Genomic DNA, 17,269 nt, shown 5'->3' on the forward strand with positions numbered 1-17,269 from the left:
CCAAAATAAGGTCACAACACACACACACACACACACACACACACACACACACACACCACTGCCACTGCTACTACCACAACCATGAGAAATAGCAAGCTAAAAACAAAAGGTATATTCAGATCACCACAGATCTGACTTCAGATTTTGGAATTATCAGGCATAAAACTAAAAAAAAAAAAAAAAAAAAAAAAAGTTTTAATTTCTAAAGAAATAATGGAATTAAAAGAATAATAAAACGAAAAAGCAAAGATAAAAAGAATCAAACAGACCTTCTCCAAAAGAAAGATATAATTACTGAGTCAAAAGTTAATCAGTGGTTTAAACAGAAGATCTGACACATCAGAGAGGCAAATTAGCAAACTGGAGAGACAGACCTTAAAAAAAATACTCAGAATGCAGCACAAGACTGATAAGGTAAAAGAAAGTTTAACAAACATGGGGGATAGAATGAGAAAGTCTAATAAACATGTAATAGTAATATCTGAAAAATAGAATAGGAAAGAGATTTCAGAAGAGAGTATTAGCAACCAAGAGAGAAAAAGGACAGTTTAACCTAAGAACAAAAATTAGACTTATGGCTGACTTCTCCAGAACAAAAAGGAATCCCAACATAGGAGAATAAAGTCTGCAAAACACTGAGAGAAAAATAATTGTTAACAAAGAACTGCATACTCAATAAAGCTATCTTTCAAGAACAAGGGTGAAATAAAGGCATTCTCAGACAAATAAACACAAAAATTTTACCTTCAAAAAGCCCTCTCTAAATAAACATTTGAAGGATATACTTCATAAGAAAATGATACCAAAGACAGTTCTGAGATACAAAAGAAAATTATGGAGCGGGGGGGAGGAAAATACATAGCTTGATCTAAAGGAACACTGATTCTATTTATTTAACAGTACTTTTAATATCTAATTTATAGGGTCTTAAAAAAAGAACAAAAAGACAAGAAGGGCTTAAAAAAATCATAAAGGGGAACTGGAGTTAAAGTATTCTAAGATCATCGTGCTATTCCATAAGAGTAAAGATACTAATTTTGGCCTTTGCTATCATAAGAATGGAATGCATAATTTTGAGAGTGGCCTTTAAAAAAACAGAAGGAGGGTGAAAAAGATTTAAACCATTAGAAAAAAATATGTGGAAACAAGTACTTATAAATGATATAATTTTCCATAATAATTAAAAAATTCAAAACTCATTTGCATTTAGTCACATAGCTCTCAAGTGGATAAAGGCAAACTTGACAAATCTACCATCATGGGAGAATTCAACTTTACCTTTCTCAGTAAATGAGAGATCAAGAGAAAATTAAACAGGCCACAGAAGGTTGAAAAATGCAATTAACAAACCTGTTTGCTCTGACTCTGTACCCAAACAACTGGACAGTACCTATCTTTTTGAAGCACAGATCAAATCTTAATAAAAACTGAAGACATAATAGGCCAAGCCAAGTAATTATTAACAATTTTCAAAAAATTAGCATCATACAAACCATATTCTTTAACCAAAAATAAAAACCAAAAGAAGTCTGCTTGAAAAATACTTCTTTTAAATAACTCAAGTGGAATAAGAAACCACAACAAAAATAAGAAAATACACAAAAATAAACATTAAAAAAAATACAACATACCAAAATTTGTGTGATGCAGCTATAGTGATTCCTAGAGGTATAGTGATAGCCTGAAGAATGCTCATACTTAAACTCTGAAATATGCATCCAATTTGTTTTAAAAGGGACAATAAAAAGTATATGTTCAGAGTCCAGAGTGCTCACCATAAAAAGTGTATGTTTCAAAGACATAATTCAAGTAGCTTAACAAAGTGTTGCATTATTAAAGCTCTCAGAAACTGCAAACTGGTTTTAAAAATTCATAAAATAGAATAATTATTTTTTTAAATTACATAATTATGAAGTGCTTGTTTGTATCTTTAATATTACATAAGAAATAAATTAGATCAATACTGCTCTACCTCCAGCAAATAAACCAGTATCTGGCACATAATAAGCATTCAGTGTATGTTAGTTGAGTGATACTCACCTTTTGTTATTACAGAAAAATATGAATACACAAGCATTTATTAAAATACTAAATAAATTTTTAAAAAAGGATCACTTACCTGGTAATAAAATTTTATCTGTCTCACCAAAATGGAAAGATTATGAATTCTAAGTGAGGCATCATTGTTGACTTTTTTATTTACTCTCTGACTCTCCGATTTAGGATTACTGTAAGAAATTTAAAAAAGATGTTTTAAACTAAAATTATATTGAAATGTACCTATCACCCTACAGATGTCTGAAAAGAACCATAAAATACATTTTTTCTTTAAAAAATTGTGTGTCCACATGCATTAAAGAGACAATCCAAAATGAAGATTTTTTTGACATGTGTTCTATGCTTCTAATTAATACAAATGCATTTGATATTTTTAGGACAATGGCAAAGTAAATTTGAAACATAAGTCAGATATTGCCCTTCATTCTCATTTTGTTTCTCTACCTTCCTGGGATAAATAACCTCCTACTTCCTTTGAATATATTTATTTCCATCACCCAAAATAAATCTATTTAAATCAAGAATGTAAAATATGAGCTAATAACCAAGAAATGCTCTATCTTCTCACTGAATAATGAGGACTATATTTGAGCAGGCACTGTCACACAGGAATTAAAGAATGCAGTTATAACATGGGTTAATACTTTAATCTTGGGTAAACTTTACACATTCAATGAAAGCAAATGAATGATTCTGAGATAGCAGAAACTGAGGAAAAATAGACCATGGTTAAGAATGTGAAATTCAATGACACCAAAAACAAAGGCAATATAAACAAAAAGAAAAAAATAAGTGTAACTACATAGAACTAAAAAGCTTCTGCACAGCCAAGAAAACCATCAACAAAATGAAAAGGCAACCTATGGAATGGGAGAAAATATTTTCAAATCATATATCTGATAAAGGGTTAATATCCAAAATATATAAAAAACTCATACAACTTGACAGGAAAAAACCAAACTAATTTTAAAATGGGCAGAGGAGCTAAACATTTTTCTAAAAAATGACCTACAAATGGCCAATAGGTACATAAAAAGGTACTTAAACATCATTAATCAAAAAAACGCAAATCAAATTCATCACCCTCACATCTGTTAAAAGAGCTACATCCAAACATCAAAAACATAAGAGATAACAAATGTTGGCAAGGATGTGGAGAAAAGGAACTCTTCTGCACTATTATTAGGAATGTAATTTGTTGTAACCACTGTAGAGATTCATCAAAAAATTAAAAACAGAGCTACCATATGATCCAGCAACCCAATTTCGCAATATATAAGCCAAAGGAAGTGAAACCAGGATCTCGAAAAGATACCTGCAATTCACTGCAGTATTATTTACAATAGCGAACACAGAGAAACAACCTATCAACAGATAAATGCACAAAAAAGATGTGAGATACATACCATATATATTTATATACATGTATTAGCGTTATTATTCAGCCATGACAAAGGAGATCCTGCCATTTTCAACATACAAATAGACGTTGAAAACATTTGATAATAAACCAGAGACAAATACTCATTTATGTTCTTTTTTAAGAAGAACAGGAAATCCAAGTACAAGTGGTGGCACTAGAACAGAAGGGATGTTGATGCCAGAACATAAGCACGTACAAGCTAGTTCCGCATTAGGGGAAAGTGGCCAGGCTGGAGAAGGACATGGCCAAGTGAAATGGCAGACGTTAAATCAGGATTCCTTATGCAAGGGCTGAACATATAGTATCATAAAGCAAAAATCTCAGCAGTTGTTGCGACACAGTACTGTCTCCTGATTATGACTTTAACTGCCACACCTCCACACAAGAATGCAGAGAAATAAAGAAATTGATACCTATACAATAGAGAAGAGGAACTCAATAGAACCTCTCATTCCTTAATCCTTCCCTTTTTTACCTAATGCTTTTATACTCCTTTATACTTTATACCCCTAATGCCTTCAGTTCCTTTCCCAGACAGATCAGACTGTATGGTGCTTTATTTTAATAATTCTCAAACTTTTAGGCCCCAAACTTTTATTTTTGTGGCTGTATTTATTGTAACAGAATTTAAAACTGAGAAGATTTCACAGCTGTTTACTTATTAACTCATTTTTCAAAATAATAAATTACATGTTTAAAAATATCAAAGTAAAAAGATTAGTGAGAAGAGTAGCATTGTTTTACTATTTTTACACATCGCTTTAATACCTAGTTTAAACTTGAAAAACAGGCTTGCTCATCTTTGTTTCTGCATTCATCTATTGTTTGCGGTATTTTGGTTCATGTACATGAAGAAAATTTAGCCTTACCAGGATATGTACTTAGAAGTAGAAAGACCCTATGGAACCCCTGCGAGGATCCTCAAACCATACTCTGAGAATTATTGCTTTACTTCAACTATTCTTTTGCCAGAATTCCCAACATATTGATCCTTTGTCATGTGACCGAACTCTCACAGTCAATCCCCAACACTGCATCAGTTCAGCCATATTCAGTGAGATTGCTCACAACACTGAATGAGAAAATAATACAACCAAAGTAAGTTAAAATATCAAGTAGGAATAGCTAGCATCAAATTTGCCCTCTTGCCATAAAGAGCTAGAAAACTGTACAAACATGAAGTAACAGTTTCAGACTTTGGACAGCAGGTTATAATGTTATAATGTTATAATCCCTCAAAAGGTTCTCTTTAGTGAAGCAATGAGGCATTTTCCAGAATGAGGTATTGGGAGGGGTAGCCCAAGCTTCACTGAACTTAAGTACCCAAAACTTAGAGTTCAAGGAAACTGAAGTAACTAAAATTTTCAGAAAAGAATACTAGAGATAGGAAACTATCCTAATATGTAAGAGAGCTCCAACTATATGCAGTGAAGATTTTGGCTAAATACTAAGTTGGGCATATGTACCCCTAAATTCTACAAGGCTGAGGAGAGGACAACCACAGGAATGCTATAAGCTAAATAACCACCGAAGCTCACAAAGTACAGAAAGATATTCAAGTTCTGACCAGCCAGAGTGTAAAAGAGACCTTTACAAACACCCAGAGCATTTAGTAGAGAAACCTCGGAAAATTATCTTAGAAGTAGGAATAATCTAGCAGTTGAGTAAAAAATATTCCAGAACCTCCCCCAAGAAGCTTTAAAAATAAGCTTTCAAAGGATCAAGTTAATTACAAGCAACTTGACAACATGCCAAAACAAAATTCATCACTCCTGAAAGGATAAGATCCAGACACATCACAATGTAATAACCAAAATGTCCACTATACAATCAAAAATTACTAGACATGTAAAGAAGGGGGGTGAAAAAAAAAAAGTGATTTGTGACCAGGAAAGAAAAATGCAAAGTCAAAAGAAACAGACCCAGAAATGAAAGAGATCATGGGAAGAGCAGACAAGAACTTATAAAAAGCCATTATAAATATAGTGACCCCTTGAATGACATGGGATTAGAAGTGCTGACCACTTGCACAGCCAAAAATCTACAAAGAAGTTTTGATTTTCCCAAAACTTTACTAATAGCTTACTGTTGCTCAGAGCCTTACCAATAACATAAAGTCTACTGATACATATTTTTATATGTATATATACTGTATTCTTATAACAAAGTAAACTAGAGAGAAAAAATTAAGAAAATTAAAAGAGAAAAATATATTTATAGTACTGTACTGTATTTATTACAAATATCTGTGTTTAAGTGGATCCATGCAGTTCAAACCTGTTATTCAAACCTATATATTCAACTATACAGTAAAGGACTTAAAAGAAAACATGAGCATTATGTGAGGAGAAAAGGAAACTGTTAAAAAAAAAAAACCAAATGGAACTTCGAAAGCTAAAAATTACATATCTGAAATGATAAATTCACTGCATGGGCTTAACAGTAGATAGGAAACTGTTAACAAAAGATTAGTGAACTTGAAGACACAATAAAAAAATCTAAAACAGAGGGGAAAAAAAATAAACCAGCTGAAAAGTACAGAGTTTAAGTGATTTATGGGGCAATATCAAACTTACAGAAAAGTTGCATGGACAAGTAGACTTTTTTCCAAACCTCTTGAGAGTAAGTTGCTGTCCTGATATCCAATACCCCCCCCCCAAATTTTAGTGCTTATGTTCTACACATATAATTATTAAAATCAGTAAATTAACAATAATATTTTCCTATCATCCAATCTTTAGAACCCATTCAAGTCTATTATTCCCAGATAATGAATGGATATCCTTTATAAGAAAAGGATCTAATTCAGAATCACACTTGTCATTCAGTAGTCTGAATTTTCATCTTTACTTTCTTTCAGTTTGGAATAGCTTCTGTCTTTCCTTGAATTTCATGACCTAGGCATTTTAAAAGGTTAAACCAGTTATTCATAGAATGTCCTTCACTTGGGTTTAACTAATTAGACTGTGTCTGACTCATAACGAAGTTCAGGTTATATATCTTTAACAGCAAAAACACAGAAGAGATGTTGTGCTCTTCTCAGTACATCCTAAGAGATGGTGCATGATTTCATTTTGTCTCATTACTGAGGACACTCCCTTTTATCACTTGATTAAACTGGTAACTGCCAGTTTCCTCCATGATAGTTATTTTTCTTTTGTCATTATCAAGTATTTTGTGAAGACATACTCAGTAACTATGTCAATAATCTGATCAATTTATTTATTTATAACAATACACACTCATGATTCCCTATAATATTCAATGGATCATAGTCTATTACTATAATTACTTTGATAAAAAGTTGTAGATTATCTTTTCATTTTGTTGTTTCTTTTACTGTGCATAAATTTTTACTTTGATGCAATCCATTTGTCTAATTTTGCTTTTGTTGCCTGGGCTTTTGGAATCACATCCATCATGAAGCTCTTCAAAACTAATTTATAGTTTTCTCTGGCAAGAATTATTACATATATGCTTATTAAATGCCTCCTAGTTTTTGCCATTAGAATGAATGTAATATTTTAAAAATATTTTTACTAATAAGTTATTACTAATATATGAGTGCTATCAATTTTTGTGTGTTCCTATCATCTTTGGAAACCTTGCTAAACTTTCTTATTCTCATAGGTTGTCTGTTGGTGATTATGGAGGTTGTCTTGAATATAATTTGTAGTTTTTCCAAACTGATAATCAATTTTCCTAACACCAATTACTAAAGACCTTATTTCTCACTGATCTCTATGATATATTAGATCCCCATGAAGTGTGGGCCTACTTTTGGAGTCTGTTGTATTCCATTGGCCCAATTTTCTATTCCTGTCTTTAAGAACTTTTTAATATTACTATAGGTTTATTATTATCATAATTCAACTAGAGCAAGCCCCTCTCTTTTGTTTTTAAATTGTCCTGATTACTGCTCTTTTCTCTGAATTTAGGCTCTTTATAAGGTTCTAGGAAAAACCTGGTTGAGAATTATTAGGATCTTATTAATAATAATTATTTGAAAAGACTGATATTTGCATTGGTAAAATTTTTTAATTTCCCCACAAAGATCTCATACTTCTAAATAATTTTTTTTCTTATCTGGGTTTTTGTTGGAGAAATGAGTTTTTCTATTATATTGTGTATTTTGTCACAATACAGTGTATAACAGGAAAACTGTAGCTATTGTAGATTTCACTTGTGATTAATCACCTTCCAAATTTATTTATTTAGTTCATTTTCTTGGTTTTCCAGTATAAAGAATGCTTTTATCAACAGCAAATAACAATTATCTCCTCTTCTCCAATCTGACACCTCATTTCTATTTCTTTACTTACTGCATCAACAAATAATGAAGATAAGGGCTGTCCTTATCTTGTTCTCAAATTTAAAAAAACGGCTTTTAATGTTTCACCCTTTATGTATAATGTTTGCTGTAATTTTTTGATATATACCTTCTTTCAGGTTAAGTTCCCTCCTATTCTTTATTCAATATCTGAATGGGTGCTGAATTTTACCCAATTTTTCCTACATCTATTCCCATGTGATTCTTCTTCTTTAATATGTTAATGTAGTCAGTTACATTGTTACATCATCTAACACTGAGTCATCCTCACATTAATTGTACAGACTGATTAAATAGTATAAAAACCATTCCCTCTTTTTGGTACATAGACCTTCTGATATTAAATTATCTTCATGCCTCTCACTTTCTCACCTGACTATAAATACCATGACAGCAGAAATCATGTCTTATTCACATTTTTTTTTTAGATTTTATTTATTTATTTGACAGAGATCACAAGTAGGCGAGAGAGGGAGAAGCAGGCTCCCTGCTGAGAAGAGAGCCCAATGTGGGGCTCGATTCCAGGGCCCTGAGATCATTGATCCAGGCCGAAGGCAGAGGCTTAACCCTTTGAACCACCCAGGCACCCCCTTATTCACATTTTTAATCTCTAAAAATTAGTATATATCATAACAACGTTGTTTGAATAAATAAAAATAAGTAATCGACTAAGCATAGTGTTTCAAAAATGGCTGCTTCCTAATAAGAGTTATGAGATGACATTCTCCAAGCTAACAACTCATTTGGCAGCCCAGAATAGAGACCCCCCATGAAGGTTCGTGTCCCAAAGATCAGCTGAATAACAGAGTCCTAACCTACAATTTGAGATATACAGAACAAGGAATAATAGTAGTAAGAAAGACAAGCCCAATCTGACCTGTGACTGATTTATGCTTAGTGCAAGGGAATTAAGGAGTAGCCCAAGGCAAATGAGTATAACTGGAGAAGTGGGCCTCCAAGGTAAAAGCACCAACCAGAACCAGTTACTTTAAAAAAAAGGAGACTGTATTGCAGAAGTTAGATTATGTGTGATGGCAAACAGTGACAAACAGCAGCATGGGCAGGAAGTCATGGTTAAAAACACAGAATGCTGAAGGGAAAATCCTGTTTTTTATAATCAACTCTGATACATTTAGTAAGTTAAAGACTCACTGAGTACCTACTGTGGCCATATTACTTAATGTATAAAAGCATAGTTTAGTCAACCTACCATTGTGGAGAAAAGTATACAGATAATTGTAATTGGGAGAGGAGAGTAAGAAGAACTATAGTAACAAAAATGTTAGGTAAACCTACAATTACGTAAATTTCACTTGTAATCATAGAGAATCAGTAAATATCTCTCTAGCCTTCTTCTTTTTATTTTTATTTTCCTTGCTCTGTATTTGAATCCTCTTACCTACCTCTCACCTGTGACTGCCTCCTAGTCATACACTGATAATAGACCTAAAAAGTCTTTTATATTTTAATAAACCCAGACTTTTAATTCTGACAACAAGTATTTAAGAAAGATTTCAATATTGGGATGCCTGGGTGGCTAAGTCAGTTAAGCATCTGTCTTCGGCTCAGGTCATGATCCCAGGGTCTTAGGATCCAGTCCTGCATCAGGCTCCTTGGTTGGCAGGGAGCCCGCTAGCCTGCTTCTCCTTCTGCCTGCTCTGCCTGCTCTGCCTGCCACCTCCTCTTCTTGTGCTCTCTCTGTGACAAATAAATAAATAAAATCTTTTAAAAAAGAAAAAAGGAAGATTTCAATATTACTACTAAAGGTATATATGGGGTGCTAGGTGGCTCAGATGTTTAAGCACCTGCCTTCAGCTCAGGTCATGATCTCCAGGTCCTGGGATTGAGCCCTGCATGAGGGGAGTCATCTTCTCCCACTCCCTCTGCCTCTCCCCTGCTAGCGTTCTCTGTCTCTCAAATGAATAAGTAAAATCTTTAAATAAATAAATACACACACACACACACACACACACACACACACACATACTGTACAAATTTATAATGCGAACCCATTATTACATGACAATATATAATCTAAATTATACTTTGAAATGGATGCATGATATTCTAATAAACACAAGTGATTTCACTTCCACTTTAACAAATTTTATAATGTAAATATTACCTTTGTCCCTGACAGTTGTTACTACATTTCTCTGCATTCTTTAAGTTGATATATTTATTAAAGTTTTAAAGGTTCTTTTAAAAAATTTTATGCCCAACATTCCTCACATGGTATTTCAAAATATGTTCAGTTGCCAGAAAAGCCTTTGGCCTCCTTTGTATAAAGCTCTTCTAAGAATTAGCAAGTTTTAAGAATTTAGAATTTTGGTTTGCTCAAAATCTTTTAAGAACTTTTTGTAAAGAAAATTTTGTTTATAAGTTTAATATTTTTAGCCTTTCAGAGTCCTTGAAATAAGACAATCTTGAATATAAAAAGAGAATAGTTTAGTTTTTATATACTAGGGATATCAGAAGAAATTATTTTAGCAATCTGGGAAGAATTAAAAAATGCAACTTAGAAAAGCAAGAGACAGTATTTTGAAAAATTTGCAGAAAAGTACTTTAACACTGAAATTAACCTCACATTCAACCGGGATTATTAAAGATAGGGGAATGAAAGTTTCCTGCATCTGTTTATAAAACTGTGGTGCTTTGTGTTTACAAATCTTTGCTTTGAGTACATGGGATTTGAGGAGATTTTTATGATCTAGTAGACTCATTTGGAAATCCAATAGAAAAGTGTAGTTCTTTGGTAGAACAGACTGATACTTGGTATTCAAAGTCTCAGTTTTAGTTTCTAATCCACACTGTACCTACCGAGAGTTATTTTAGTATACAAACAGACCTGGATAGTTCCTACTTGTTTACAATCTGAATAATCCATCACAGCCTATCCATAAACTTTTCAGACTTGGGAGACCAGGATTACTGCTAAGCACCTTAAGCATGGACCTAGAGAGCAATAAACTTTCAATTACAAGGCTTGGGTTTCTCATTTGATTCATGACTAATTTGAGTTAGGGTCATAATGACATATGTTAGGATCAGGGAAAACAGGCCCTTTCACCCCAAGAATGCAATCTCTTTATGTCAGAGTTATGGACTACCCTCAGATGAAACTGCCTGAAAAGTCCTAATCTCCACTCCGATGAAAGATAGCTAATTCCTTAAGGATAGACTTACTGAAAATTAAGTACACCAAGAAAATTAGTAACTTCAGAAAAAAGTTTTTTTTTTTTTAAAAGAAAAGTTTAGGTTCTGCAGAAAACATTATACAGTTATATTAATGTGAATCCCAATTGTTGATTTAACTAAACTTGTAATAAATATATTAGAAGGACAGGATAAGAAGATACAGAAATGGCCAAAAAAAAAGCGCTAAAATCTCATCTACCATTATCCAGAAGTCAAGAGACAGTATCTCTAAAAGGGATAAATTAAGAAATACAAGGATGGGCACATTATCACTATAAATGGGACTAAATGACATTAGAAATTGCTTTTTAAAAGTTAAGTTTTTACTCGAAGAAACAGAACTGAGAGGTAAGTTAGGGCAGGGATTACCATTTCACTATTAACCTTTTATTTATTTATTTTTTTTAGAGATTTTATTTACTTGAGAGAGCAAGTGAGCAAGGCAGGTATTAGTTGGGTGGGGAGAGGGCAAAGCGATAGGGAGGAACACTCCCTGCTGAGAAGGGAGCCAGAGAACTAGGGGCTCCATTCCAAGACCCTGAGATGAGGACCTGAGTCAAGGCAGATGCTTAATTCACACAGCCACCCAGGGACCCCCACTATGAACCTTTTAATACTAGCTAATCTTTTAACTATGTAAAACATTTTTAAATTTTTTTTTTAAGATTTTATTTATTTATTTGACAGACAGATCACAAGTAGGCAGAGAGGCAGGCAGAGAGAGAGGAGGAAGCAGGCTCCCCACTGAGCAGAGAGCCCGATGCGGGGCTTGATCCTAGAATCCTGGGATCATGACCTGAGCTGAAGGCAGAGGCTTTAACCCACTGAGCCACCCAGGCGCCCTGTAAAACATTTTTAAAGAGAGTAAAGACACCCATAGAAAAAAACAGTTTCATGAAGACTGTCCATTTTATTTACTTCTAGGAAAAAAGATAAGTAATTGAATCTGTTACTTAGCTGAAGCACATTTAATGAGACTATACATGTAGGATTCAGTGCAAGAGATTCAGAGTCATAAAATATTAGACTATGAATAAACTTAAGAAAATAAAACAATATAAAAAATTTCGTCTGTAAAAGGTATGCATTCCCTGTAAAGACAGAAAGCACTACATTCCTGCCTGTATTTTAAGGTGCTTTTTAAAATTCTTACAATAAAAGTCACAGTACAGTAATTTAAACAAACGGGGTATAGTATGAATCCAGAATTCTCTAAAAAGAAATTATAGTCTATTAAATATTATAAATATTGTCTTTCCTTCATGTCTACTACTTAAAATGCTAAACAAAGATTAATTCAGAATATAGAGTCATGATTAATACAGTTTTGATTAAACTCTTTTTGAAAGCATTTTTTTTTAGAATTTATCTTTGGAAAGACCTTTTCCTAAAATAAAAGTCGAGCTATTGAATGATACTCATATGAAATGGGAGCAAGTAACTTTCTATTCATACATAGCTATTTCCAAGCCAACATAATCCCAGATCAACCATCTCCTTTTATAAGATGAAAACTGAGAAATGCTTTAGAGGCAAATAGCCTAGCAATATAGTTCAAATCTGTCCAGCCAGAAGTTAAATGCAACATGGCAGTAAAAGAGGGCCTCAAGCAATTTCACATTTATAAAATGACCTACATATGACAAGATGCATTAATTTCAATAAGCAGGCAATAGTATTATCTACCACTGTATACAATAATTTTTAAATTAGGGTAAAAGATGAAGAGAAAGTTAGTTAACACTAACATTCAAAGATTTGGTCCTTGTATAACCAAGGACTATGTCTTTACTTATTCATTGACTAATATCTATGAGAAACAGAAATCTGATAGTTTTAATGGCTTTATGCTCTTCTACCCAGACTGCAAGCCTATTATGTGTCCTCCTGGACCATCTGTTTAGTGTTGCTCCTTAACAACTACATGTGTTCATGTTTTTGATCATGTCATTCTAATATAAAACTAGTTGTAACAGATTTTTTAAAAATTTTTAAGACATTTTATATGGTAACATATAACTACACAACATTTGCATGTCACTATGAAACATCTGAAATAAGTATTTGCATATCTAACTTCAAAAGTGCATATACCATAATGACTGCTTTATGAAAAATAATTAACTGGGTAAGCATCATTACCATATAGGGTCATCCAAATAATAAGCTGTCTCAGCCTTGAGTATATCAGGGAAATAAGAGGTTTTTAAAAAAGTATCCCTTCATTTTAATTTCTTTCCCTCCTCAAATAAAAAATGAAACCTAGTATTAATACAATCTTGTATATATCTATAGGATATTTTCAAATATATTAACTAATTTGATCTTTACAAAGACTGAGCAGTCATTTTTGGAGAGGTATGTAACACATAATTACCAGACAGAGATCTACACACTGTCTTCCTTCATGTGCTTTCTCATAATTTTAGATATGTTAAGTTACCTCTTCAAAAGTTGAAAAATATCTATGACATTTTCTGGTTTGCCCCTGACTGAGCTAGCAGGACAGCATTATACTCACTGATTTAACAAAGAGAACTAATGTTTTAATTTAAAAATTGCAAATGGACACAAAAAGAACAAAAATCCAATACTATACATGTATTTAACTTTGACTTTATCTGAGTTGGATAAAATGACTGAGTATCTATCTACAATTACTTCTTATATTGAGCCACATGGGCCCTTCAAACATTAAGCTAGCAGTTTTCCAACTTTTCAGTTTGAGAACCCCTTTTTATCCACTCTTAAACATTATTGAGGAGTCTAAAGAGCTTTTGTTTAGATAAGTTGTATCTATATATTTACTATGTTAGAAATTAAAATTAAGAACCCAGCAAAAATAACAAACTCATTGTATGTTAACACAAAGAGCATATTTATGATAATTATCTTTTCCAAAAACAGAAAAAAATTCTTTTACAACTTTGTAAACCTCTTTAATGTTTAGCTTAGTAGAAAACATGTGGATTCTTAAATCTGGTTCTGCATTCAATGTGTTGTGACATATTATTTTGTTCAAAATCTTTGAAGAAAATTGACCTCTCACAAATACACAGAATATTTTAACAGCTAAGCCCTTTCAGATAATTACTGATATTCTTCTTTGGTACTACCACACTTCAGTAGAGTAGTACTTTATTAAAGGCTGGTTGCAATACAGAATCTGAAATGCTATCAGTGAATTCTTGTTGTTAAACATTAAAATCCATTGATCTATCTGGCATGTTGAATACATGTTTTACATGTGTGTGATTTCTTATTATGAATGGCCATTTTGAAAATATTTGTTCACTGAGTTATATAGATTTTCCAAACACTGAACATTTTATTATTCAATATAAAAAATCACCTTGATTAACATCACCTCCAATCTCAGCAGAAGTGTCTTTAAAATGTTGAGAAGTTACCAAGCTCATGTTTTCTGTAAATCAAATTTTATCACAGACAACACAATCAGTTGTTATCCTTAAAATGGCTAGCAGGCTCACTTTGTTCATTTTTGAAAAAAATGTCTGCCCAATAATCAAGCCTGAATAATAAGTTTGTAACTCATTTTTTCAAATAAAAACAAAATAGAGACTTGTTCAGCTTGCAACTCAAGAAAAAAATTATAAGTACTCTTCCTTGAGATAATCATCACATTTTATTATGCAACAGAAGTGTTTTATACATACTTCCCATTTTGTCCTACAGAATATTACAAACAAATATACACAAGGATCAGGACTCAATACAATAACTTCTACTGTTTCACCAAGAACAATTTTAAAGTGAAACTTGATTTCTTTTTAGCTCTAAGTGCACAGTGTGAAGAATAAATGACTATCAGTACAACTTGGTACCACTCCTTGATTCATGCTAAGGTGTCGGCGGTTTTACCTGTCTTTGCTTTTGCACCATCATTTTCTTTTTTCAGAACAGGCAAAAAAGGCAGATGACATCTTAATATTATATAAAAATAATTCTGACCTCACAGACTAGCAGGGGTCCATTAGGTCTCACTTTAAGATCCACTGTATCAGGCAAATCAATTCCTGTTCTAGGTATGGAGACCTGAGGACTTGGTATTATGGCTAATCATCATCTTCATAAAGTAGGAGAACCTTCTTTTACATGGTGGTCAACCACATGCCCAGTAACTAAAATAAAGTTTATAGGGGCGCCTGGGTGGCTCAGTGGGTTAAAGCCTTTGCCTTCAGCTCGGGTCATGATCCCGGGGTCCTGGGATTGAGCCCCGCATCAGGCTCTCTGCTCAGCGGGGAGCCTGCTTCCTCCTCTCTCTCTGCCTATCTCTCAACCTACTTGTGATCTCTGTCAAATAAATAAATAAAATCTTAAAAATAAAATAAAATAAAATAAAGTTTATAGAATTAACGAGCATCAATGATCTGTGATAGAACTTTCACCCATTGTCCTTCAATCTTATTATAGTATGTTTAAATTTGTTTTAGTCAGTATTTTGGGGTAGTATTTGCTCCAAATCCAATTAGTTCTAGAGATTCAAGAAATCTCAAACTGAGCTGATACATAATTGGGTATTTTACTTGATCAGTGATAGATTTGACTAGTACAGCTTTCACTCACATACTACCAATTTAATTGAGAAAGGATTCTTAATCTGAAGTCCATAAAACCTCCTAGGATAATTTCAATAGTTCACTTGATTAATCACCAGTGACAGGCATAGGAGTCATTTCTGAGAAGCAAGAAAGCCCTCTAAAATTTAAAAAAAAAAAAAGAACAACAACAAAACTTTTAAAAGTATTTTCAGAAGTATAATCTCTTCTAATCAACAAACTAAAACACAATCATAGAAACTTACCTTAAATAAGAAGTTTTAAAATTCAGTAATAAAATATATTTTTTTAAAGACTTACTTATTTGTCATGGAGAGAGAGCACAACAAGCAGGGGGAGTGGCAGGCAGAGGGAGAAGCAGGCTCCCCACTAAGCAAGGAGCAGGATGTGGGACTAGATTCCATGACACTGGGATCATGACCTGAGCTGAAGGCAGACGCTTAATTGAATGAGCCACCCAAGCATCCCAAGAAAATCTTTTTGTATCATCTAATATTAAAAAAAAAGTTTCTATAAAGAATTACTCTAAGAATAAGAATTCTACTAGGAGCAGAATGAAATTACCACAATATTGGTTTAATTTGCCCATTTCAGTGTACCATAAAAGTACTCCACAAAAGTACTCCACTACACAAACTAACTCCATTATAAGTCCACCAATTAAAGGGGGGAAAAAAGATAATCCAATAAAAAAGGACTGCTAAAAACAGAAGTGAAAGAATACAATAAAAACTAATAGTAAAACAGAAAGAAAAACCCCACATACAAACCAAGTATTGTATTGGAAAAGATATGAACTGCAAACCAAGGTAGAAGAGAGGTACACAAGTAGGGAAGTAAGGAATTATTAATAGACAAGTTAAAGACTTTGCAGCATGGTCTACAAATGGTTCTAGAGAAATGTACTGTTTTAGGGACCTCCAATTTAATAAAATGGGTCCCTGATTTTTAGAAAACAGAAGAATAAATGACATAAGATTTTAGAATATTTTGAAAGCAGCTGGGAACACAAAATTGATGGATAACGGGTATTCTTTTTTTTTTAAGATTTTATTTATTTATTTGATAGAGAGAGAGAGAGAAAGAGAAGGAACACAAGCACTGGGAGTGAGAAAGGGAGAAGCAGGCTTGCCGCAGAGCAGGGAGCCTGATGCGAGCAGGGAGCCAGATCCAGGCCCATCCCAGGACCCAAGGATCAAGACCTTAGCTGAAGGCAGACACACTTAACGACTGAGCCACCCAGGCGCCCCGGATAATAAGAAAGTCAAAAGAAAAATGTGCAACACTCAATAAATACTAGACTTAATTTATGCATTGCAGAATTAAAACAAAAATAAAAACAAAACTCCTGGGGAACTATACAAAGACCAAAATTCTCCTCTAGAATAAATAACTCAGTAACAGACTATTTTTCGGAATAAAAACAGAATAATTATATGAATACTCTCAGATAACAGAAAAATTTATTGAGAACAGCACTGCTCAAAAACACATGGCCTGAGCTCTTTCTGTAAGCACAGACAAAAACTTTGAATCATTATAGTTAATAGAAGTATAACACAAGGGGCAGCTGGGGGGCTCAGTCAGTTAAGCGCATGCTTTCGGCTAAGGTCATGATCCTAGGGTGCTGGGATCGAGCCCCACACTGGGCTCCCTGTTCAGCGGGAAGCCTGCTTCTCC

General features: G+C 33.3%; 1 protein-coding gene across 4 annotated transcripts in view; it reads right to left on the bottom strand.

Annotated features, from left to right (window-relative positions):
- LOC111148144 (coiled-coil domain containing 88A) overlaps positions 1-17,269 on the bottom strand; it is a 120,224-nt gene that overhangs the window by 87,282 nt on the left and 15,673 nt on the right. For all 4 annotated transcript variants that reach the window (XM_022504578.1, XM_022504577.1, XM_022504576.1 and 1 more), the window contains exon 3: positions 2,120-2,228. In XM_022504578.1, coding sequence (XP_022360286.1) covers positions 2,120-2,228 — 109 coding nt within the window. The remainder of the gene's footprint in view (positions 1-2,119; positions 2,229-17,269) is intronic.

This window comes from Enhydra lutris, unplaced genomic scaffold (assembly GCF_002288905.1).
Source record: "Enhydra lutris kenyoni isolate GAN:26980312 unplaced genomic scaffold, ASM228890v2 scaffoldscaffold18, whole genome shotgun sequence".
In the NCBI taxonomy this organism is placed as follows: Eukaryota; Metazoa; Chordata; class Mammalia; order Carnivora; family Mustelidae; genus Enhydra; species Enhydra lutris.